At 44.7% G+C, this 27031-nt stretch overlaps 1 protein-coding gene across 3 annotated transcripts in view; it reads right to left on the reverse strand.

The window, feature by feature from the left end:
- LSM14A (LSM14A mRNA processing body assembly factor) overlaps positions 1-27031 on the reverse strand; it is a 399547-nt gene that overhangs the window by 344812 nt on the left and 27704 nt on the right. For all 3 annotated transcript variants that reach the window (XM_069216478.1, XM_069216476.1, XM_069216475.1), the window contains exon 2: positions 11996-12159. In XM_069216478.1, the coding sequence (XP_069072579.1) occupies positions 11996-12159 (164 nt within the window). The remainder of the gene's footprint in view (positions 1-11995; positions 12160-27031) is intronic.

A 27031-nucleotide genomic window follows, 5' to 3' on the forward strand; every position in this document is an offset into this window, starting at 1 on the left:
GCCTGATCTGTTGTTTGTGTTGTGTTAACAGATCTGGTCTGTTGGGTAGCTTGACATGAGGTACTACTGACAGGTCTAGTAGTGTTGTATACCAAGGTTGTCTTGCCCATGTTGGTGCTATTAGTATGAGTTTGAGTTTGTTTTGACTCAATCGGTTTACTAGATATGGAAGGAGAGGGAGAGGGGGAAAAGCGTACGCAAATATCCCTGACCAATTCATCAATAGAGCATTGCCTTGGGATTGATGGTGTGGGAACCTGGATGCGAAGTTTTGGCATTTTGCGTTTTCTTTTGTTGCAAATAGATCTATTTGAGGTGTTCCCCAAATTTGAAAGTAAGTGTTCAGTATTTGGGGGTGAATTTCCCATTCGTGGACTTGTTGGTGATCCCGAGAGAGATGGTCTGCTAGCTGGTTCTGGATCCCTGGAATAAATTGTGCTATTAGGTGAATGTGGTTGTGGATTGCCCAATGCCATATTTTTTGTGTTAGGAGACACAACTGTGTCGAGTGTGTCCCCCCCCCCTGTTTGTTTAAATAATACATTGTTGTCATGTTGTCTGTTTTGACAAGAATGTATTTGTGGGTTATCATGGGTTGAAATACGCTAGAAATACTGCTAACAGTTCTAAGTGATTTATGTGAAACTTCCTTTGATGTATGTCCCATTGTCCTTGGATGCTGTGTTGATTGAGGTGTGCTCCCCACCCTGTCATGGAAGCATCCGTTGTTATGACGTATTGTGGCACTGGGTCTTGGAAAGGCCGCCCTTTGTTTAAATTTGTACTGTTCCACCATAGAAGCGAGATGTATGTTTGGCGGTCTATCAACACCAGATCTAGAAGTTGACCCTGTGCCTGTGACCATTGTGATGCTAGGCATTGTTGTAAGGGCCGCATGTGCAATCTTGCGTTTGGGACAATGGCTATGCATGAAGACATCATGCCTAGGAGTTTTAATACCATTTTTGCTTGTATCTTTTGTGTTGGATACATGGCCTGTATCACCTTATGAAATGTTTGAACCCTTTGTGGACTTGGAGTGGCTATCCCTTCTGTTCTGTTGATTGTCGCTCCTAAGTATTGCTGTGTTTGACACGGCAAAAGGTGTGACTTTGCATAGTTGATGGAGAAACCCAGCTTGTGAAGGGTCTGTATGACATACTTTGTGTGACGTGAACACTTTGTTAGCGAGTTGGTCTTGATTAACCAGTCGTCTAAGTAAGGGAACACGTGTATCTGCTGCCTTCTGATATGTGCAGCTACTACTGCCAAGCATTTTGTAAAGACTCTTGGCGCAGTTGTTATTCCGAATGGCAACACTTTGAATTGGTAATGTATTCCTTTGAATACGAACCTTAGGTATTTCCTGTGGGAAGGATGTATCGGTATGTGGAAATACGCATCCTTTAGGTCTAATGTTGTCATGTAGTCTTGCTGTTTGAGCAGTGGGATTACGTCCTGTAATGTGACCATGTGAAAGTGGTCTGATTTGATGTAGGTATTTAGTGTTCGGAGATCTAGTATTGGTCTCAGAGTTTTGTCCTTCTTTGGTATTAGAAAATACAGTGAGTAAACTCCTGTGTTTTCCTGTAGGCTTGGTACTAATTCTATTGCGTCCTTTTGTAGTAATGCTTGAACTTCTAGTCCTAGAAGATCTATATGCTGTTTTGACATATTGTGTGTTTTCGGTGGGACGTTTGGAGGGAATTTGTGAAATTCTATGCAATAGCCATGTTGGATAATTGCTAGGACCCAAGTGTCTGTTGTTATTTCTTCCCAAGATTCGTAGAATTGGCTTAGTCTTCCCCCCACTGGTGTTGTGTGATGGGGTTGTGTGACTTGTGAGTCACTGTTTATTTTGAGGGGTTTTGGGACCTTGAAATTTTCCCCGACTCCTTGGGAATTGGCCTCCTCTATATTGTCCCCGAAAACCGCCCCTTTGATATTGACCTTGGTAGGTAGGTGGTCTTGTCTGTCAAGTGTTGGTTTCTGTGGGTTGACCCCGAAACCCTCCCTTAAAAGGTGTCTTCCGAAATGTGCCTCTGCTCAGCGGGGAGTAGAGTTGGCCCATGGCTTTGGCTGTATCGGTGTCCTTTTTTAGTTTTTCAAAGGCAGTGTCTACCTCCGGCCCAAACAATTGCTGTTCATTAAACGGCATATTGAGCACAGCCTGTTGGATTTCGGGTTTGAACCCAGAAGTGCGCAGCCAAGCGTGCCTCCGTATTGTAACTGCAGTGTTTATTGTCCTTGCAGCTGTATCGGCTGCATCCATGGAAGACCGTATCTGATTGTTCGAGATACTTTGTCCCTCTTCCACCACTTGTTGCACTCTTTTATGGAACTCCTTGGGAAGGTGTTCGATGAGATGTTGCATTTCATCCCAATGAGCCCTGTCGTATCTTGCCAAGAGTGCTTGCGAGTTGGCGATACGCCACTGATTTGCTGCTTGTGCTGCAACTCTTTTTCCCGCTGCATCAAATTTGCAGCTCTCCTTGTCTGGAGGTGGTGCGTCGCCTGATGTATGAGAGTTGGCTCTTTTACGAGCTGCCCCCACAACTACTGAGTCCGGTGTTAGTTATGTTGTAATAAATATGGGGTCTGTGGGAGGTGCCTTATATTTTTTCTCCACCCTTGGAGTTATGGCTCTGCCTTTAACTGGCTCCTGAAATATTGGTTTTGAGTGCCTTAGCATCCCTGGGAGCATGGGAAGGCTTTGATACTGGCTATGGGTGGAGGACAGGGTGTTAAAGAGAAAGTCATCCTCAATAGGTTCCGAATGTAGTGAGACATTGTGGAATTCGGCTGCCCTTGCGACCACCTGTGCATATGATGTACTGTCCTCAGGTGGTGACGGTTTAGTTGGATAGGAGTCTGGACTATTGTCAGACACTGGGGCGTTGTAGAGGTCCCATGCATTGGGATCATCCTGGCTCATTGTGGTATGAGCTGGTGAGGGCGTTAGTGGTGGAGTTTGCGCCGGTGATACATGTGTTGATTGTGGTGGAGAAGGTGGTGGTGTTACTTTCTTTACCACCTTTGCTTGTGGTTGCTTGTCCCCTTGTTGGAAAACAAGTTTCCTTTTCATCTTGATTGGGGGAAGAGTGGTTATCTTCCCTGTGTGTTCCTGGATGTGAAGCCTCCTTTGAGTGTAGTCAGTTTCTACAGTTTGAAGCTCTTCACCAAATCTATGCAATTGGGTGTTTAGTCCTTGTTCCTCTGTATAGGAACTAATTTTCGCTCCCGAGGCTTTTTTCGGTACCGAAACCGTTTCGGTAGGCTTTTTAGGCTCCGAAGAAGATTTCTTTGATTTCGGCGTGGTATCTCGGTGCCGAACAGCTTCGGTGCCGCTGTCTCTGCGCCGAATTGTCTCGGAGCCGGTGTCTCGGCTCCGAGGTTGCTGTGTGGCGGTATCACGACCGGAGTCGGATGACTTCGACACCAGCATGTCCTTTTTCGGTGCCTTGGCTCGTCACCTAGTTTTTGGGTTAAGCCATGGCCTGTTGGCAGTGGCGTCCCCTGGGCTTTTGTGGACTTTTCGGGAGTCCTAATTTTCGACGTCTTACTCACGGTTGTTACGTCTTCGGCGTCGGATTCCCCCGAATCAGACTCGGGGATGGAGAACGCTTCCTCTTCGTCCTCGAACCGATGTAGTCCTGTCGGCGTGGACGCCATTTGCAATCTTCTGGCTCTTCGGTCTCTGAGCGTCTTCCTCGACCGAAACGCTTGACAGGCTTCACACGTATCCTCCTTGTGCTCCGGGGACAGGCACAAGTTACAGACCAGATGCTGATCCGTATACGGATATTTGCTATTGGATTTAGGACAGAAGCGGAACGGGGTCCGTTCCATCAGTCTTGAAGTCGCACGCGGTCGGGCCGACCAGGCCCCGACGGGGGATCGAAATTACCCCGATGGGCCACCGGAGCTCTTCAAGATTCGGTGTCGATTTGTGCTAACTAACCCGATACCGAACGAAACAATATCGACGATTTTTTCCGAGATTCTAACTAACTTTCCGACCCGAAACACGGAGCGAAAAGGAACACGTCCGAACCCGATGGCGGAAAAAAAACAATCTAAGATGGAGTCGACGCCCATGCGCAATGGAGTCGAAATGGGAGGAGTCCCTCGGTCTCGTGACTCGAAAAGACTTCTTCGAAGAAAAACAACTTGTAACACTCCGAGCCCAACACCAGACGGCGGACTGTGCACAGCATGTGTATCTGCAGCTACACATGCCATCAAACTTACCATTATAGTTCAACTTTTAATTCACCTGTAACAGATTCATGCTGGGATCCGCTTCTGCGTATTTAGAAAAAAAAATGATTTACGCACAACAGTCTTCCTTTATTAGCGCTCCTATAAGGCAGTAAAGATATAAAGATTTCATCATTGCACACATCCTACATAGAAATGCTAGTGCAGGCCTTCTTCCTCTCACTGCCCACTCCCACCCTGACCAGCAGCAGGATATACAGTACATCCTTGCAGCAAACAACCGGCCAATAACTTCAGTGAACAACTATACAGCCTGTCTCTTCCATGCCCACAAGTGCAAATTTCCAAGACTCAGTAAGAGCTCTTAGGCACTACAGCTCACATGGGCTTTTGCTCAACACCACATCTGCACAGGCTTTAAAAATGTAGCATCCTTAAGCTACTAAACACATAAAAAAATACTATTAACAAACCAATAGGTCTGGCATGGTTGTCATTTTCTTTTCTGCAAAGCTGTATTTATAGGGGGGGGAACTACTGGACCCCTCACCATTATATTTAAAAATTAAAAATAAATTAAAAAAAACACTGCTTAAAAGATAATGAAACTTACCCAGGAGGCATCCGTTTGTGGCACGTAGTGCTGTAGATTCACATGCTCTGCATACTCCTACCATCTAGTGTTGGGTTCAGAGCAGTACAAGTGTGTATCTTCGAAGAAGCTGGTCGAGTCACAGGATCCAGAAATAGTGCTTATGTGCATGGTCTCCTTTGTTAAGACTGTTTTCCCACAGGCGGGTGGGAAAAAGAAGTGTAGAACAAGTATAGAAAAAGCTGTCCATGCAAGTTTAACTACATATGTACAGGCATACTGTTACTGGAACGACCACAGGCATCTGGGGAGGAGGGAGGGCACATGGTATCTACAGCACTACATGCCATGTGTAGGAGGCTGGGTCTGTATGTACTATACCAAAGTAAGGTATAGTGTGCACAGAGTCCACTGGATCCCCAGAGGCTTAACAGAGGCTAAAGAAGATAATACTAATGTTCTTTCCTGGGAGTGTGGTTGAGCACTTGGGCTTTTCAGAAGCTAGTGCTAAGCATTTGTTGTACACACAGTGAAGAAATGAGGTACACTCTCAGTGACCAGGCCAATGTTTATGTATCAAAAATACTTTGGTATGTTATTTCTAGACCCAAAAGAATCTTTGTTGCAGGTAAGTACAGTTTCATGAATGTATCACTTTCAAGTATCAAATGCAAAAATGAAAACAGCATTCAGGTAAGTAATACTTTTCAATTTCAAAAGTATACAGTGCAATTTTCATTGAAGGCAAGGCAGTCCTGGGTGGAAAAATTATATACAGTTAACTTGTGGTCCCAGTCTTCAAAGGTTAAGATGTCCACAAGGCAAAGTTTAGCAAAACATCAAGGGTGCAACACGGGTGCAGAGGTCACAGTTGATGCCAGGTGCCCAATGGAATCCTACGGAGGCTGGGGGCACTCATAAGTTATGTTTGCAGGTAAGTACCCGCGGCTTCAGGGCACGGGCCCTGTGTGTGTGGGGGGGGGAATACAGGTTAACACCAAACACACACCCTGCAGGCTAGGTCCAGAGGGTCGGCTGAAGAACAGAAATGGCTGGACAATTAAGTTTGGGCTCCTCTAGTCATCGATGGACCATCAGTTGGATTCCCCAAGGCCAGGAGGCTCCAGGAGCAGGGGTACCATTAGGCGTGGGGTATCTTTACCAGATCTGGTTGAAGTCAGTGGGGGGGGGGGGGGGCGCTCTGGATTCAGGCATCATCATGGTGGCCAGGAGGGAGCCAACCCGTGGTGGACCAAAGGTAGATATCGCCTGTGGACTTTCTTGTTGGTGGGCCACTTGGGCTGGGGCCATCGGGACCGGAGTGGGCAGGATCCGTGGATCTGGAGGGTTCTGGAGTCCTGGTTGGAGGTTTCTTTGTGGACAGGGCCGCTGTTCTCGGGAGACCTTAGTCTTTAGGGAAGGCAGGAAGTCCTCTGGGTGTTTGTGGAGTTCGCTGGTCCTGCAGGACAAGTAGTCTTCTTGCAGCAGGAGTCTTGAAGCTGCAGACAGGCCGGTAGGGCTGGGGCCAAGTCCGTTGTAGTCTGGAGTCTTCACTGTTGGTGCAGCTGTACAGTTCTCCTTTAAGTCTCCAGGAACTTGAAGAGCAAAGTTCAGGGATGCCCCTAAATACTAGATCTAGGGCCGTTATAGGGGTCTGAGGGCAGTAGCCAATGGCTACAGATCCAAAGGGTGGCTACACCCTTCCTGTGCCCACTTTCTTTTGGGGAAGAGGGTACATACCTAACCCTATTGACTATCGCCCTTCAAAACAAGGCTGAGGATTCTGCAAGGAGGGGTTCACCTCAGTTCTGGGCACCCAGGGGGTGGTCCCAACTGGGGTAGGTACGAATGTTCCCACCAGACCTGCTGCCAAAAGTGGGGCTTGTTCAGGGAAGGTGGGCATCTCCACTAGCTGGAGTGTCCTGAGGCAGCAGAACAAGAGGCAGGAGCCTTTGAGCCTCATCGTCAAGTGTTGCTGTTCCTGCAGGGTGGAGGTGTGAAGCACTTCCACCCAGAACAGGCTTTGTCCTAGACTCCCGAGAGCACAAAGACTCTCACCCCATGAAGTCAGAAACTCATTGGGTAGTGGGAGGCTGGCATAGACCGGTCAGCCACACACTAGAGGGTTGGGTGAATTTCAGGGTGCATCTGTAGGATGCCCCCGTGCACATTTAACAATAAATCCCACACTGGCATCAGTGTGGGTTTACTGAGCTGAGACGTTTGATACCAAACTTTCCAGGCTTCACTGAAGCCATAATAGAGCTGAGGAGTTCATAATGACAAACTCCCGGCCCATGTACTCAATATGGCTAACATTGCACTTACAGGATCTAAGAATGAACTTAAGACATTGTAGGGGCATAGGGCTCATGCGGCTATGCCCTCACCCGTAGTGTAGTGCACTCTGCCTTACGGCTGTAAGGCCTAGGGGGTGACTTATCTATGCCACAGGCAGTGGTTTGTGTGCGTGGCACCCAGGGAGGGACACCATGTGAACTTCATCTTTTTCTTCCCACCAACACACCCAATCGTTAATGGCAATGTGCATGTGTGTGGTGGTGGTTATGGTGGTTATGGTGATGGTGGTGGTGGTGGTGGGGGGGGCGGGTCAGGTCCTTAGGGAGGCATAACATGCTGCAGCCCTTGCCAACAAGGCCCTTGGTACCACTGATACCTTTTACAAGGGACTTAGCAGTGTGCCAGAGGTGTGCCAATTGTGGAAACATTGGCACAGTTTAGGGAAAGAACACATGTGCTGGGGCTTGGTTAGCCCAATCTGAGCACACTTAGTCAAGGTAGCATCTAATATCAGGCACAAAAAAAAAAAAGGGAGGGGGTTGTTTACCTATGCAAAAAGGGCACTTTCTACACCATGAACAGATGCTTAATGGGGCAGTAACATTTTCCGCTCAATGGCATGTGTGGCTGTAAAGACATGTTCTGCCTAGAGAGTAAAGCAATCTCTCCATACTAGTGGTGCTAGCCTGTGGGAACAGCAGTTATCTGGCAAAGTGTTTGTAACACAGCTTGATATACACTTGCTTGCTGATGTGTTAGTAGATTCACACAGCAATAGTTTGTGAATGTATGAGGTGTAGACCAACTAGATGCCTTATGTAGGAGGCTAACTCAGTTTATGGTGTACATCTACAGTGTGGCACCCTATACAGAATCCAGGCAACTAATTAATTGTGAATAGGTGCCCAAAAAGCAGAAGCTCTAGGGGTAGCAAAGGCGAGCAGCTAAAGCTTTCAGGAGGAATGTAAAGCACTTGTAATGCCACAGTAACTTACTTACAAGAAAGATCCACACAAGTGTTGGAAAAATAAAGGTTTCTTTAGGACAGCACTACTACCAGATTAGCATTCATAATATCTCCCTTTGGAGATATCTACACAGCATATATACACAAAATAACCAACTGAAATAACATAAAATGCATAGGGCCCCACTGCGGGGAAGGGCAAATAATACTAAATAAGCGGAATTCCAAATAGTGAACCCAACTAAGGCAAGTGTGGTTGTTAGCTAGGGGAAGACTAAAACAGCATAGGTAAGTAAGTTAAGTATACCCGGCGACCAGGTGCAAGTTACTTACCCATCCAGTGGTCATATAGACTAGCACAGTGAGTAGCGGTTGTAGTACATGTGATTAAGGACCGTTCCCAGTGGACCCGAAAGAAACCAACAGATCAGAGCAAGGTTGTAGTGTCCCCACCCGAGGATAGCCAGAAGACAGGATTCCCGTCTCGAGGGAACCCAGATGCAGAGGGAGAAGGGACTCTCTCTAAAGTCAGAAGCCTTGGATTGTCCAGCTGCTGACACGACCCGGGTACCTGGCGGGTGGAACCCAGGGATGGATTTTGGACGTGGAGGACCTGAAAAGGAAGGGGACAAGGTCCCCCATTCTGTGAGGTTCCCAGGTGGTGCAGGTGGCAATGCTCGCCATCCTAGAGGGAAGTTCCTACAAGTCGGCAGAGGAGAAAAATCCAGCTGTGGGGTCCAGGAGCTGAAGAAGATCCCAGGAGTCGCCTACAAGCTGTCCCTCAATGGTCACCAGATTGCAGGAGGGTCAGAGAACAGCCAGGTCACTAACAAGCACTGGCAAATGCAAGCAGGAGTTAGTTGCAGAGTTGTGGGGACCAGCAGGGTCCAGCGGCCCTACCCTTGAGGAGGAAGTCAGGGTTGGCCCTCAGCACACAGGAAGGCCAGCAGAAGTCACTGGAGACCCCACGAGTGGCCCACAGGTGATGGATACAGAGAGTCACAAGGACCCCTCACCAGCACAACAAAACAGAAGTCGCACGTCGTAGGAATAGCAGGACAGGGGCTAATCTTCAAGTTGCAGAATGCTGGGGGCCGGGGCTTCTTGGAGCCTGAAGATCTCCTGAAGGAAGAGTCAACAAGCCTTGGCAAGTACAACAGTCATGGTGCACAGCGGTTCCAGTCCAGTGGTGGTAGCAGGGACCCACAATCACTCAACCTGGTTATAGGACTAGCAGGACCCAGAGGAGGCTACTCACCACCTGTGAAGCAGGATCTTCAGAGGTATGTAGGACAGCAGATCCCATTAACCGGTTGACGCTGCCTTGACAAGCAGGACCCAGAGGAAGCCACAGACTAATCACCTGTGAAGCAGAGCCTTTCACTGTTCGTGGAACAGCAGACCCCACCAGCTGGTCAACGTGGTCTGGAGGTACCTGCAGATGCAGGGGAGTGACTCCTTCACTCAAAAGGGAGCTTCCTTGGTGCTTCCTGAGGCAAACCGAGTACTAATGGGCCTGGAGGATGTACAGCCTTGGATGGTGCAGAATTCTTGCAGAATCTGGAGAAACAATATTGCAGTGGGAGCCTTCCCACCAGAATTAAACTATTTCAGGTCCAGGCGAAGACCAGCAGCAGTTCCAGAGGCCAGGTGCAGAAGATGTCTTGCATAGAGAGCCTTGTAGAGTCTTCCTCGATGAATCTCAGGACCCACTCATCGGGCGAGCCCTTAAGGCCCCTAAAAGGGGGTTGGTCACTCTCTGAAGTGACCCACCTATCAGAGGGGGTCGGGGACATCAAATTCCTGGCCTCCCAGGGGCCTCTGCCCATTTGTTTCCAAAGTGGCAGAATCAAGTGCCCACCTGGCAGAGCTCTGTGCTCCTCCCTAGGGGAGGAGATGGACAGGGCTGGTGTAAACCAGATTATGCAAGGAGGGCACCAAATGTACCCTTCAAAAGCAGTCTGGTGGCTCTCAGAGGCCACCCCATCCCAGCCCTTAGACACCTAATACACAGGGGTAGGTAGTCACACCTCTCCCTTGCAGGAACTCCTTTGCTCTGCCTCTCCAGCCTGAGCCAAGCTGAACAGCGGGAGGGCAGAACAGTGTCTTGGGTCAGCAGCAGCGTGGGCTGGCAGCTAGACCCCTATAAGGCTGAACAGGCAGAACTGGGGGAACCTCTAAGGAACTCCCAGATTACATGGTATCACACAACGAGCACTGGAATCGGTGTAGTTGCACGATTCCAACACGTTTGATAGCAAACATGCCTAGGTTCAATTAAGTCATTATGTAGTTGGCCACTCCTGTTCACCAGTGTCTACTACATACCTTAAGATTGCTTCCCCAGCCTTGGAGTCCAGGAATTGGCCAGGGGTCTGTAGGTGCACCCTGCTCATGCAGGGGCCATGCACCATGCCCTTGGGCTGCAGGGACTACCACAGGGGTGACTTAGTGTCTAAGCACAGTGGTTAGGTTTGGCAGTGAAAGGGTGTATGCAGAGGTCAAAGCAGACGGTTTGGTCATGGCTGTTTTCAGAGCCGAGCCAGAGGGCAGGAAAGCCAAAATGGATTTTCAGATCTGGCCATGGCTTAGTGGCAATGATCGTCCGGTCACCTATAAAAGGGGCTTTTTCAATATTGGGGTGGGTATGAGGGGTCATGGTACTCATGAGTTGTGCCGACTGCACGTTTGAGTCGCAGTCCTGGATAGAGAAGACCTCTTCTTGTTGTTCAGGTTCCTCCTGGGCATGTTTCTCCCCAAAGATGTCAGGGTGTCATCTGGAGTCTTGTGCATCACTTCCACTTCTGTCCAGAAGTGTTTTCTTCGACCGGAAATATTTACAGGTGTCACAGGGAGAGGCACAGGTTACACACCAGATGTTGGTTGCTGTGAGGAAATTTAGTGCGGCACCAAGGACAGAAGTGAAACTGTGCCATCAGATTAGCATAGTGGTCGATGCCAGTCATGAGGTAGGCCTGAAACCTAGGAAAAGCCAAGAAGGGCACACGGTTGGTGCCTGGACTGATGATTCGAGGAGAGCGCTTGGATAGAAATGTGGGATCCAAACAATACCGTTGAAGAGGAGAAGCAAAGAAAGATTTCGAACCAGAACGAGTCAAAAAACAGAGCAAAGACTAGTCTGACGGTAGAGAGAAAATGATCTAACAAAAGGAGTTGATGCCCATGCGCACTATCACTGAGAGGAGTCACTCGACCCCGCAACTCAAAACACTTCTTCGGAGATACAGAATTTGCCCCACTTTCGACCCAACCTATGTATCTACAGCCACACAAGCCAAACATAGGTTTTGTGTGTGTGTGTGTGTATATATATATATATATATATATATATATATATATATATATATATATATATATATAAATAAAATAAAAAATAAAAAAACACAGTCACAGATGTGCTTCTTGCGAAAGAGCAGGATGCCACCATACACACTGAAGTTAGCCCATGGCTGAAGTGGGCAAACCCACTGCTTCATGCTGCAGAGGGCGGAAAGTAAACTTGAATCACAACCACAGAGCAAGTAATAGATCTTAGCAAATGCCAGTCTTAAAGAAAATTAAGTATTTCAGCAATCAAATCCTCTCTCAAGACGACAAAGGACACATCAGAACAGTGTCAATATTTCAGATTAGTAGGATGTTTTACATCTAGTCCAATCTACCTAACTTACATTTTGTACAATCGAATGAAGCTAATATTGTAAATTACTACATAATATAAAACACTAACTCAACTATGCATAAAACAAGAGATCAGATGTTAGTCACATCTTCCACAAGGAAACTGACTTCTTTTTAACAGTACAATATGACCTACTCCCATTCTCCGAGAGTTTCTCACCAGAATAGAATTCAGAAAAGGCAGATTAACTCCACTGCCATTCTCATTTTACCTGAACAATAGCTGGGTCTTGAGGGAGGGAGCACTGCGGCTTGGGAGGCTCACAAACAGTTAGGTCCTTTATATCACTGCCTCGGAATATGATATATTCAAACACTTCATCTCTGGGAGGGATGGGTCTGTCTGTTGGACGATCTTCTGTACCAAAAGAGCGAACTGTTGAGAGAAAATTATTTAATGAAAATAGCTGCAGAAAGTAGAACGTTGCACACTTGAGTAACATTTCAAACTTACACACACAGTTCCATACCGTAGATGGATACCAAATTCAAATTAGTGAGCCTACTTTTAAATATGTACTGCATTCTGGGAGTTGTGGTAAAGATCAATTTTGAAGTCAGTCACATCACTTTTAACTATCAGATTAAAATGATTTGCCAAAAAAAAAAAAAAAAAGGGAAAACCTACATCTAGAGAACAGTGTCCAATGAGACCATGATTACCAGGACACACTGATCTTTTCTCAACTGTTAACTCCAACCCAGGATTCAGAGGAATACACTGAAACTGAACATGCCAATGCAGTGAAGTGTAGATCATAGTTGATAGCACATGAAACATGTTCACTGCCTCTCCCAGTCATCAGGCTAAATCTTGCATACTGATATCAGCGAGTTATGAAAAAAAAAAAAAAAAACATTTAAACAGAACGAAGCTCCAGTCTATGATAGTCGATAACTCCTCCCTTCCTCCCAAAAAATCTAGCTACAATGAATGAACACCTGAGAACAAACACTGAGGTAAAGGATCGATGGTTTACACCAGAAATATACATAATTCTGTAGGCGTCCAAGACTTGAGGGAGGAGATCGCCAAGCCTCCTCTGCCACCTACATCTGCTCTAGTAGAAAGCCATCTGCATGGGCACTTCTCCTGCCCCACTGGATGGGCTGCCCCATTGACAGGCGTCACACAAAAAGGTAACCGATATATACAGACCGAAACAGACCTAGCAAGAGCTTTCACCTGCAAGCTTCTGTTGAGCCCGTTTGATGTCAGTGCCAAGCCACTAGGAAACACAAAAGGCAGGACTGTGCTCATATAAGCTTCCTTGTGGCTTAGCACTCCTGCCAGGAGATGATTACATTGTTTGAGGGATGAACATATAAAGTATTTCCCTGCTACTGCTAATCCCCCAGACAATGGGTATGTATATTTATGATCACTACACCACCTGAATGACAACCTATGGGCATGGCAAACTACTCAACATGGTTAGGAAGTGCTAAATACATGCAAAAACAATATACTAGACTTAATATAATAGAAGTGACTTAATGACTTCATGGCTTTCGGCTTCTGTTACAATGGGCGGCCGCTACACAGCATTTAACTGGTGGTGTAACCGTGCCTCTGGTGGTAATGCTCTATAATACCTGGGGAGTCTGCCCCCAAACCCTATCGGTTGGAGTAGTTTCCCTGTACAGGGAAGTCTGGATCCATACTTCTACAGAGGATCAAAGGCACCTTGAATTCAGAACAGCAAAGCAGACTTGGACACTCAAATCTGAAACCGCTCATTACAAGCCATACTGTTTTGCATATGTTGCCTGTGAAACTATCCCTCATACGTTCACGGCACGGACTCATATGCAAGACAGCAATACAGGCTGCCACAACAAGTCTGGAAAACCATCTCTGGACCTCATACGCAATCCCCCCCACCTCATCCATTCACTAGGGAAAAAGGAAACTACGTACTCTAGCATTAGGAGAAAGACTTTGGCTCTTCAAAAGATGTTGAAAAGCAATATTGAATTTGATCCTAATTGGAATCTATAAAGTGATCTCCCAGTGGTTTAAATAGCTCCATGGTGAGGACATTCTACTGCTTCTAAATGGACTCCAAAATTAGTTTATAGGCGATTTAACAGTGTCTCAAGAGACTAAGCTGCCAATGCACCAAGGAGGACCTCATAAAGCGATTTATTGGTAATTCAACAGTGCTTCAGGAAGTTGAACTTTAACCAAAGCCCGTTAAGGTACCATCTTGTCTTGGCCTGCCATGCAACTTTGCAAACGGCCCCTTAACCGATAATGATCATCAAAGCTAAAAGTAATCAGATCAAAAACACTAGTGCCAACTTAAAATGTGAGTGAGATCACAACTAACAGTGATTGTTTGCACAGTCTGCAAAGCTTTGCCTCAGCTTTCCCTTCCACGTCCTCGTGTGTATTGGGATATACAATACAATGCTTCAGGGATACATTTATTGCACTCACTGAGAATCTTCATATGACAGTGAAACTCTAAATTCTAGCTGACACTACAACCAGTATCCTTCAACTCTGCACTAATAAATGGGGATCATACCTGGCTGCCTACTTAGTGATCAGTTTGAGAACCGAATAAGTGGTACAGAAAGAACTGTAGAAATGCTCCAATTCAATTAATGTTTCATAATGATTCAGATACTGATTTCAGATAAAGAAGGAAGAGAGTCAACTTAATAGGTATGTAGTGTACCTCTTCTAAAATCAGAATTTCCTGGAAAGAGCTGGTAACACCTCTGAAGAAGGTGCTGGTTTATCTGTAAGATCAGCTCTTGGGGTGGTGATTGAGGTTTGGAGAGGACACTGCTCCCTGTACAGTGCCAGCAGCCAATCTTTGCAACTGCTCTGCCGAGTGCAGCAACAATGGTTCTGGAAGGTGCCTGGAAAAAGCTGCAGGTGCAATCACTTTGAGAAGTGATATGTTAGCCAAGAAGGGACTAACTTATACAAACTGCTGATGTACGGGGTAGATCAAACATCTATTTGCCCTCAGAGACCCATGGTCCTAAACTTACAACACAACCACATTTAAAAGCATAGAATGGCTCATTTGGACTTAAACTAGTTCACCGGGATCAGGATGGTAAAAGGTTCCCTCAATGGAACTGGGTGGGAGGGGAAGAACATGTGCTTTGTTTATTATGAGGTTTGATTGTTTTGGCCCAGCTCTCTGGAGCATCTATGAAACATGGTTATATAAGCACATGCAACGCCCACTTGCATGATTTTCTTGTTCAACATAATGAAAAGATTTCAGCACAATGAAAAATATTATGAGGACCGGAAATGGATCAGCCTATTACAGCTCTCCAATTTGATAGAATTCCAAATCAGTTTTCCCTAGTAGTAATCTTATACTGGAGGCAAGATTTAGAAACTTGATTTTGAAATCTCAAGTCTCATTTAATGAATCTGGTGGTTTGTGGTGATGCACAAACACTTGATATAATCTAGATTCGATGTTAGGAGCAGAGGCTCCAGTTACGCTTCTCTAACTTTACTGCATGAACGAACAGTAGCCAATGAAAATGTTTCAATCATTAAAACGTTATCAAAGCTACATTTTCCATGGTCATTATCTAGCCAGTCACAACGCAGCCACCAATCGGGTAGTGTTAGTCCCCATAAAAAACACTGAACACCATGTCCATTCCCTTTTCTTTCCTGCTCAGAAGCTGAGATAAGTACTTCCCAATTTCTTCTTCTAATTTTATCTACGTATTTGAATTGGAATATATTATCAGGCTGCAGCATGGGCCTATGCTGGGTATGCGTGAGATGACCTATGAATGGTTTGGACATTTGGCCCTTTACACATACCACAAACGGCCACTTAATTGTCAGGCACAGAGTGCTACGCCCTGTAGGAGAATTGTCCAGAACATGACTTGTGGTGATGGCGGAGTCTGCATGCCCTGAGGTGAGAGGAATGCACTTGCTGATATTGCGAACCATCCCCTAACAACGAGTTACTTACCTTTGGTAACGCCTCACCTGGTAGAGACTATCTAGCCGCAGATTCCTTAACTTAGAATTATCCTCTAGGGTCAGACAGGATGGAAATTCTTGAGCAGTACCCCTGCGCGTAGACTGGCTCAACGTGATGTTGTCAAAGTCATCCGCACTGTAAGTGACATGCACGGTCCCTATATGTGCACCATCGCAGCCCGCTGATGTCAGTTTCTATTCATAATATTCCACGGCAGGAGCACAGAGCAATGAAGAACACTGACCACTGATGTGGAAAACTAGGGCCCAGAAAGGGGGAAAACCCAGACCCTAGACAAACTTTTGCAGAGCCAGGAGGATAGGGTGGGAGGGGGTGGTGGAAAGTAATCTGTAGCTAGAAATAGTGTCTACCAGATAAAGTGTTACCCAAGGCAAGTAACGTGTTCATCTGGCAGAGACATCTGGCCATGGAATACCTTAGAATAGATACCCAAGCAATACATCCCCAGAGGTAGGGCTAGAGAGATTTCAAACCAACAAGTCCTGCAGGACCAAACAAGCAAAATGCCCATCCCTACCAGGCTGTCCAGGCCGTAGTGCATGATAAACATGTGCAGAGATGCCATGTTGATACTTGGCAGATGGCCAGGACTGGAACTGCGTGCTAAGGTAGTGGTTACAGCATTGGCTTTGGTGGAACGAACATGCAAACGCTCAAGGAGTTGCTTCTTGGCCAATATGTAGCAGATATTAATGCAGAACACAACCCTTCGGGAGAGGGTCCGCTTCTGCACAGCCTTTCCCTTCTTCACTAATACATACCCCATGAAGACTTAGTCATCCACAAGGAACTCCTTTGAAAGGTCAAGATAGACCACCCTATTTGGGTCCAGATGTTGTAATCACTCCTCTTCTTTAAAAAGATGTGAAAAATGTTTACAAAAAAAAAAAAAAAAAAAAAAAAAAAAGGTGATGGACTGGCCTACATGAGAGGGAGTGACTACTTAGTTGACAGAACCGGCTTGTCTGAGTAGATGTTCAGGCATGGATGCTTGGATGACAAAGCCTGCAGCTCACTGACGTACCAGGCAGATGTTACTGCCAACAGGAAGGCCTGAGAGGACAGTTGTGCAAGGGCTCAAAGGGAGTACACATTAGGAATGTCAGGACTAGATTAAAGTCCCAATGAGGCATGATAAAGGGAAAAGGAGGAAACATATGTTGGAAATCTTTCGAAAACCTATGTACAATATAGGATTTGAAAAGGGGTGTCTGGTCAGACAAAAGTAGAAAAAAACAGATATGGGAGAAAGGTAGCTCTTTAAGGTGCGCTTAAAGCAGTAGAGCCCTGCTGGGCAAGTGAAAGAACAAACAGAAGTGTTGTGTAGCTATTCTAACCATATTTTAGAGACGTTATTTTAGCAAACTAGGCCTGCTGTTGTGCACCTTAGCCCAGTTACATTTTATTCAGCATTGCTTTGTTCCTCTAGCATTAGCCACATTTGCGTTTTTTTTTCTTCCCTCTATCTGGTTGTTCTTTGGCCTAGGAAAGCATTGTGTTCTTAGCGTAGCATTCATCTCACTTTGTACTTTCCTCAAGGCTGCAGTCAAATAGGGTTTCTGGCAAAAGTGCTACGCTGTTTCTCTGACATTCACAGAAACATACATATCCTTACGTGGGCCTTTTGTTAGAACATTAACTGTTTTATTATTTAACATTTTTTTTTTTTTAAACACTTCTGTCCCATTCAAGTTAGAGGGAGATTCCAGCCAGATGACCATGACTACATGCCGACTACTGAATGTCTTCGCTGCAGCTGCTTGCTTACACTGTCGAGACCCTGCCCTATATGGGGTCCTGAAGGTAGGAAGCAATATAGTATTCCTAGTGACAGTATGGTGGGACTGTTTTTGTGTTTCACTCTCCTTGTCACAATTTTGCTTCTAGCCTGTTTGATCATCCTAGTTATAGCAAAACATGCCATTTTAGCTAAGACGCAGTTACTTCAATAAACCTTATTGAACTATACTCTGCTTCTGTGTCTTTGCCTTTGTGAGGCTAATGTAACTGAAAGAAAGATGAGATCTGGTGATCATGATTCCCCTGAGGAATCCTCTGTCATGTGCCTGGTTGCCACAATCATCCCTGCTCTCTGGTGGCGATGAGGCACTGCTAGTTGGCCAGAAAACTCGGAATGGGCTGACAGGTGTCACATGGTGTGGAATTGTTCTTAGTACCCCACAATTCAGGTGATTCTGCCACCCAAATACATTAGTCTCATTAGTCTAATGAGAACTTAAGCAACAGAAGAACCTGAGAAAGTGGAGCAGGAACGGAGTCAACCTGTCTGTACAACATGTCACAAACTTGCCCCAATGGCAGGTGTGCATCATTTTGGTGGAGGGACGGCTAGCTGCCAGAATAATACCACAGACCTCAGGCAGATGCTTCAAAGCTGTCAACCCTCAATCTCCATGCAAGAAGGTGAAGCGTTCACATGTTTGGGTGAAAAACCCTCCCCTGGTGCGGACGATCCTCCAGGAGGGGCAGTCCAGTCAGAGGATTGACTGACATGCTCAGCAGCTCAGAATACCAGACTTTCCGTGTCCAGTCCGGGGCCACCAGGATTACTTGGGCAAGGTCGTTCTTTATCTTCTTGAGAACACTGGGCAGGAGCGATCTGGGCAAAAAGGCATACAGGAGGCCTGAACTCCACTCAAAAGGAAAAGGCTCCCAGAACGAGAGCCACCTTGCACATTCCAGCAGATAGAACTACTGACTTTGCGTATTCCGTGATCTGGACTATGTCGGAGAAATTCCACTGACTCTGCACCCACTGGAACATCAGGTCCCACTACAGAGGGCACATGTCACAAGCAGGATACAGGAGGCCAAGAGGCCCTGTGGCCCAGCAGCCACAGAGTCTGAAACATTATAGCATGACTATCCTTGACTCGCTGTTAAGGAGAATAGGTCTGAAACTGCACCATGTCCAAAACAGCTCAGATAAAAGGGAGTGTCTGAGAGGGAGTCAGGTGTGACTTCAGCACAGTGTTAGTGAACCCCAGTGAGTACAGGAGGTCCGCCATAGTCTAGAGGTGGGCGACAACAGCCTGGGGCGAGCCTTCCTTCAACAGCCAGACAGAGGAAGACTGGCATCCCTGATCAACAGATGAGCTGCAACCACCGGCATCACCTTGTTGAATACTTGAGTGGTGCTGGTAAAAGTCAGCACAGCGAGCTGAAAGTGCTTGTGGTCCCCCGTGAACTGAAGGTAATGCCTGTGGACACGCAGGGAAGGAATGTAGAATTGACAGGGCGCAGGTCTAGGATAGGACAAAGGCATCTGTCTTTCTTGGTCAGCAGAAAGTAGCAGAAATAAGGACAATGACCTACTTCTGGTGTTTGCCACCTCTCGATGTTTCCGTTAGCCAGAGCCATCACTTCCTGACAGAAGTAGTAGAGAAGGTCCTCTGTCAACTTGTCGCAAGCAGGTGGCATGGGTGGAGGGGTACACATGAAGTGGAGGGAGCATCCCCTCCAGACAATTTGGATAATCCATCGGTCCAATATAATAGACATCCACTGGAGCAGGTGATGGTGTAACCTACTTCCATGATAGCAAGAGGGCATACTATAAGGCTGCACCTGCCAGTAGGGGGCTTGGGGTGGACTGGCTCGACCTGCTGCTGCCCAACCTACAGGGTCTCTGGGTACCACATCTGCCATGCAGAGGGTTGGAAGCTTGCATACTGTGGTGGCTGGGAGGGCATGGACTCAGCTAGAAGCCCCTTCCGTGGCCACAGAAGAAGTAAAAGGTAGATTGGGGGCGGCAAAGGGCCATGAAAAGTTCCAAAGACCTGGCCGTAGCCCTGTCCTTAAAAGCACTCCAGCACTGAATCTGCCTGGTCTTTGAAGAGATGGGAGCCATTAAAGGGCTTGTCTAAAAGCAATGTTTGGACATCCCCAGAAAAGCCAGTTGTCTTAAGCCAGGTGAGGCGCCTCAAGGTACCAGTCGATGAAACCGTTTTGCCCAGTGGTATCCCTTTGCTGGGCTTGGACCAAGTTGCGAGCAGGACATTTGTAAGGGATTCATTAAATTGAATTAGTGATTCTGAGGGGTTCACTCCTGGCTGAGGCACCGCTGTCAGGACGTGGGATTTGACTGCCACAGGGGGTAGGCTAAGTTCCAGGACCTCAGCCGCCCTTCTCACCACCACTGCAAATGATGCTCCTCCTCCGTAGCCACAGTACGGGGAGAAAGCATGGCAGTATCTGGAGAGGTGTCCAGTCCACTGGCTTCTGCCACATCCTCACACCGGTCCATGTTTGGGTCAAAAGGCTGGTACTCTTCAGGGGCCAACAACCATTCACAATCCAAAAAACCCCAGAGTCCTGGCCCTGAAGAATAGGATTCAGACTCGACCCTGGAAGGCATGGGATGAAGGCAAGCCTGAAAACTATTGACTCAAACAGACTCCCTGATAATCAAGACGGACCACAGGAAACAATGACTAGATGTACTACAAAAATGCTTTAAAATGTTATGTTGAACTCACTCCCATAGAAGCAACTTGAGGATTGTTGATCTGTTAGAATCAACTACAATGGGGCACAAAGAAAACTACAGAGATAATATCCTGCAGTATTTGGTGTGGATCAGATGTCAAAGCTGAGAGGGGGAGAGAGAGGGAGAGAACAAGTTACTTGCGTCAAGGCCAATTCTGGGTACGCCACAACACCCAATCACTGCCAAACTTTTCAGTTATCACAAAAGGAATCAACTTATAAAACTGGTTTATATATATATCTCCTACGGTGGGATGTGCACAGCATTCTATTGGGACTTCTTGCATAGCGTGAAGGATGCACAAAGCAAATTAGTTCCCCCAACTACAGACAAGGGTGCCTGCTACCGCATAGTAGACCAGATAGGTCTTGAACAATTAAAAACTAAGGTTGGGAAATTTCATGAGATGACTGACCGTGAAGCACACTTTCTTGGCAAATATGAGGCTGCGAGAAAGTATAGGAACAGAGAGCATCTGGGACATACACATGCTGCGCTCATTAAACCAAAATGGGAAACCAATAAATTACTCAAAATTTGCACTGATGACTGGTTACCAATGGCTCCGCCAAGATGGCAGTCATCTGTGAATTATAATGACAGGCTATGCCACTCAAGAACATCAGACAATTCCAGCACCATGTGGGCATACCTGGACAGATACATCCTTAAGTGGTTGGATGTAGACCAAAGATTCTCCTCAGGAAGGCATTTAATTCTGTGGCATGGCACTTCTTGCTAGGAGAGTTGAAGCATACAGGAGTGGGACACGCCTTTCTACAATGGATTAAAATACATAAAGACCCACTAGACAAAATTAAGGTTAATCGGAGACTCACAGAGCAGATTTCCAAATAGCGGGGTACATGGCAGGAATTTTAGTTGTCCCCAGTCTCCTTTGTCCTAGCCATGGAAATGGTGGCATGCTTATTGACAGACCATCACCCTAGCAGGGGGAATCAGGATGGGAAGGAGGGTTTCTGCTAGTGGTTAAAAAAAGAAAGAAAAAAAAATATATATATATATATATATATATATATATATATATATATATATATATATATATAAAGTGGGCAAAGTCTATCACAGTTTCCCTGACAAAGGATACTCAGAAACCAACTTTAAATTACCCACTACAGTGGCAGATTGACCCCAATTAGATACCTTCGCATCTTGTATCTAAGAGATGTACCAACTGCTGCAAACTATGCAAATATAAGAGAAAATACTCAAACAATATAACGTAATGGACTAACCGGTCACGGACTGGTAGAATTTCTCTAAGATGGGGGAAGCTACAACTGCCATCTGATAAGGCAGGTCTGGGCTCCTAATTTCTAAATCTACTATCTGGTGGAACTAACCCAATTTTCACACCACTGTACTTATAATTGTATATAAGTATAAGTATAACATTATCTGAAAGAGGGGATAGTTGCCCCGCAACAGGTACAACTGCCTTGTTTCATAAACTCAACTAGACTACACACAGAACTTGAACAGTCAGATGTACAACACTGGCCTGGTCTCATTTGGAAGAGCTGGGAGAAAATCCATCGAGATAGGCACACAAAGCTAACTCATCACACCACCTAGTCATGCATATGCTGAGTAATTCAACAATGTGCACATCCAAGAAAAATATAGAACAGATAGGTGATTTGTTCCCTAATACATTTCTCACATTCGCCAAATATATGAGCATGTTTCCCACCACAGAGCTAGAAATTCTCACCTACCACATAAGTAATGTGCTGCCATTCCCTACAATCCCAGAGGAGCCACTGAATGTGAGTCCAAGTGTCCTTCTGACCAGTCACTGGCAGATGAAATTTATCATTAAACTATACATCTCTGCGCTGTCTAGGACAAGAGGAAATAGTATCTCTGCTGGACAACATTGGGCCGAAGAGGTGTGTTGCTATTACAAACATTGGTTTCACTGTTGTAGACAGATTAGAGACGTATCACCTAATGGTAAATACAGACGAATACATTATGAATTCTTACAGTCTATTACACCCTAGTAGAGAAGGTCAAGTATGGTTTGGCACAAGGCTCGACCTGCAACAGATGTTCTAGCCTTGATGCAGTTTCTCCACCTGGCCTGGAGCCTCCTGGGGGTTGGGATCTTCTGGTCAAGGGTAATAACGCCAACAGAGATAATCATAGTGAATATCTTAACTATCACCCCCATTGTGACCCTCTTCAGTAACTTGGTAGACGCCCGAGCACACTACAGAAAATTAGTGATGATGGCTATGGTACTGGAGTGATGCAGAATTGTAATGTTTTGAAGAAGAGGACCTAGGTCTTTTTTTTTTTTTCCTCAAGACTTTCTTAGGAGCATGTGTTTTTGATAAGAATTGTCAGAACTGTATGCTTCAACTCTACCACCAGTGTCTAATCCAAGGGACTACTGGCCACCCCTTAGGTGCTTAAGCGCAGCGGAGCTGAGGGACTGATCTGGGTCAACACTAGTATACGGCACACCTAAAACATCCTGTTGTGACTACTATGGGTGGAGCACAGTCTATGTTGATGTAGTGATTATACCCAAGCATAAGTGCCATGTGGCCACATGTGAACAATTGCTTGTGATGGGGAGTAAAGGTTTTACCACATGACACACGAAATGTAAAGATCAAAGTGCATCCACCTTCCTTAATTAAAATATGCAATGTTATGTACGTACCACTGGAAAAATAATAAAAATAAATAACTTCACTAAGCATGCCAGCTCAGAGCCTTTGCTCCTTGCCTGACCAACTGTTAGAGAAACCATTGTATGTACATATATATTTTATCATTAAAGCACACTTGATAAGTGTGTTCACCTTTGAGTTACGTAATATGTATAAATAACTTCAATTTAATGATATAGCTGTTTTTAAAACAGTTTCTGCAAACAATACACAAATGGACAGACAAGATGTTAGACATTAGTCAACCCTCAGATCAAAGCCAGACGTCACAGACAACAATCCCTACAGGGCATCACCATGCACTTATTACAAACAATTAAAAAACAGGGGTATAGTTCGGAAGAATCGGAGAGCTAACAGTAATGTATATATACTGAATATGTCCTCTCTTGGGTCTCCAATAATTAACCTGTATTTGTTCACTTAATTTCATTAAAGTGATGTTATAGTTATGCAGGGGTGTGGATCCCAATAAAAGTATCTACTTTTTGATGGGTAGGTTGATTCATAAATCTAATTGTCTTGTTTAAAAAATAAATAAATAACACACATATATATATACATATACATACACACACACACACACACACAAACACACACGGAAGGTGGTTGAAAGGAAAGTGAAATTGTAAAAGCTCAGATTTTCACATGAGCAAATCTACACATGCATATTTGCTCTTGGTAAAATATAGTTCTCAAATAAATATAGTTCTCAAATATTTTCTAGGGAGTATGATTTCCTGGTCTACTTCTGTGAAATCATGGAATATGTAAATCTGAACTAATGCAAAGACATATGCAGTGTGTGCACTTTTGTGATTTTCTTTAAGAATTAAGCCCTTAATTAGGGCTGGAGGTAACTAAGACCTTTTGATTAAAATCATATTTCTCTCCCTATACTCATCTGCTGGCTTCACTGTGAATGATTGCATTTACACATTAAAAGTAGTTTTCTTCAGTGCCAGGAACTACTGTGGCAATGTATGCTTTTTGAGACCAAAAAATATTTTTGCTTTTGGTTAATAATTGTGACCATGGTGAGGGATCAGCAGCTCCCACAACAGAATTTTACAAAAGCCATGTCAAAACAAGACAGGTGCCGACAAAACCAAAAGACTGGCCACCAATGTCGGACCTATTGGCTTTCCCAATGCTTGTTTATATTCATGTTTCCCATGCTCTTGCTGAAACTGGTTGCACTGACTTGCCATAATGAATATTTCTTGGAAACACTAGCATGCATTACCACATTTTACTAAATGATGCTTCAAAGAAATAATAACGAAAGTTTCACAGTAGTATAGCACAACTTTTTTTTTCTCTGCATAGTTGTATTTTTTGTGAGCATATTATTTTGAAAGCAAAGAATCATCAATCAATCTTTCAAGGTTCAGCAAATATGTGCATCTAATCAGAGAGCCATCTGGAAGCATTATACATTGCCAAGTTTAACAATATAAGGCTAACGTGTATAAATTTTTTTCTTTACCGAAACCGCCGTCGGCAGTGCAATCAGTTTACAACATTTATTTAGAGCTCTCACCCTAGCAATAAAGGCTCTGAATAAATAAATCATAAACTGAAGTTCAAACAACATTAACATACGGACACATTACCTCAACTGCAGACAATTCCCTTCCCTGCTCCATAATGTAGTATTGTAAATTGGCAGCCAAAGGTTTTGTGATGCAGGGGGTTGGACCTACTTGTCCCAAGAACAAAATAAACCTGAAAACTTGCTGACCTTGACCCTAAGCATTATTTCCTGGGTGGCAGAATATTGGATTGCCACACCCATGGTTATGCTAATACTGTCTTAATTTACATTACCAAAACCCTTAGACATTTACTGAAAAAAAATACCTTAAAGAGATGTTATAGTTAGGTGAAACCGTCAGTTAAAATGTAACAAAAAAAAAAAAAAAAACACAACACTGAAATTCCCAAGTTGTATTTAATTCAAGTAACTAGCGCCTTTGACATGCACTGCTTACGATATCACATAGACCATGCCAGGAGTGTTGTACTATAACACCATTGATAACATCACCAGTAACAAATGAAAACATCATTGATGACATCACTATGCATGGTGAGGCAGTTTAACCATTGCTTCCTCCCCCCCCCACCCCAGCCACCCTGGAGCAGTAAAACAAGGATACACTATGCGCAACAGCAGTCCAAGATGACTTGTGATTAAACATGAAAATGTGCACGCATAGCAGGCCTCTGACTCAATGCTTACAAACATGGCTGCCATATTGTAAGGCTAATTCAATGATGAACTGGACAATTCATCCCAAGATGGATGACCGATTCAGAAGCAGTGGCCATGCAGGACACAATACACAGCAGCTGAAGCAAGCTAGTAGAACAATCTAGAGAGCTGTGGGAGACAAAACAATCAATTGCAAAGCAGTAGGTCTCGCATTTGCTGGAGTTAGAGCTATTAGCGTTGTAAACTCCTACCCGGACTTTTCCTGCCACGTAATGTGATAATCAAAAGTAAAATAGTTTCCCATTAGCAAACCAATTGACAGTGCCATGGCCACCATGAGCATCAGCGATGAGACACAAAAGGAAAAAGAAGTTCGCTTGCAGTCAAACTTTAAAAAAAATAAGCAAAACAGCAATTAGCCATGTAACAGAGGCGATAGCCAAGGCGGTACAAAACTGCCAAAATGGGGGACAAATGTAAACTATTAACCAATGTCAAAGGATTTTTGAAAGGCAAGACCACGAATGAGTGAGTAATGGGCATGTGGTGGGCGTTGTTAAAATCCCAGATACATACCAACACCTCGGAAAAGCAGCACATGCGAATTGCTATGCTCGACCCAAAAAAATAAAAAAGGAAGGGAGGAGGGGGATGGAAAATAGGGGCTTACAATAATGACAAATGGAAAATTGAAGGGTAGGACTGGTCCATCTTCCTAGGCATGAAAGGGCACTTATTTCTCATTAAGACGTGCAATTAATTAAACTGCTGAGCCTACAGTGAAAATCCCCACATCAATAGTGTTATCAAATACAAAAATGTATTTTTCAGTATTGACAAACATAACTTTTGGACACAGTTCTCAAGGTTGATCGCCTACCTTCAAAAAATATCACAGCACTCCTGTTACTCAATAATGAGCCAGCTGGGTAGATTTATCCAGGAAGAAGGGAGGGCAAGTCAAGGGTGTCCCCCTACCCTTTTTTTTTTTTTTTCTTTTTTAAATGACTAAATAAATAAAATTAAGCCGGGCCACAAATGTAAAATTTTGAGACATATGTATAAGAGGTTTATAAATTAAAACTATATACCTATGACTTAACACGGTTTTAAAACCAGACCTTCATAACAGTCAGCTTTAGGTGCTCTAAAAGATTTGCTCGAAATAGGGTAGTTACGGGATAAATGGAGACAAAAGATGTTTGTGTTATTATTCTATACCCTGTGTTCATATAGAGCTATAAAGATAAAACCCAAAGTTCACTCACTATTCTGAACATTTGGATAATCTTTATAATCCCAGTCATCTTCCACCACTTAGTAAAAAATTAAAAATGTGTGTCTCCTATCGGTATTGGAGAGATTGCCACTCTTAATTATTGTCAGTCACTTGTTAATCAAAAAGTCAAGTTTATCATTATTTGTTTTCTATTCCTTAAATTCTAACCAGTAACTTTTTTGATACAACAGATGATATTTCTTTGAGTTTTATTTGACACAGATAGCCTAGGATGGAACAAAAGATGTAAAGTTTTCTGGCCTAGGAGGAGGCCTGGTTTTGCCATATCTCAGACTTCATAATGCAGCAGATATACATTTTAATATTCAAAATATGCCCACCCTTATTAAAATTCACACAACTCAAAACATTTCACATAAGATATACTTTTCTAACAAGTTTAATAGCCCCCTTTTTCAGGCAGAAATATCTGACCAACTGAGTTGAGGTTGAACTGCACAAAGTGGTTATTGCATACTTGATTGCCCTCCCAATAAAACCCGGTGGTATCCAAATAGATACTTTTAGATGT

This window comes from Pleurodeles waltl, chromosome 12, assembly GCF_031143425.1.
Source record: "Pleurodeles waltl isolate 20211129_DDA chromosome 12, aPleWal1.hap1.20221129, whole genome shotgun sequence".
Classification (NCBI taxonomy): Eukaryota; Metazoa; Chordata; class Amphibia; order Caudata; family Salamandridae; genus Pleurodeles; species Pleurodeles waltl.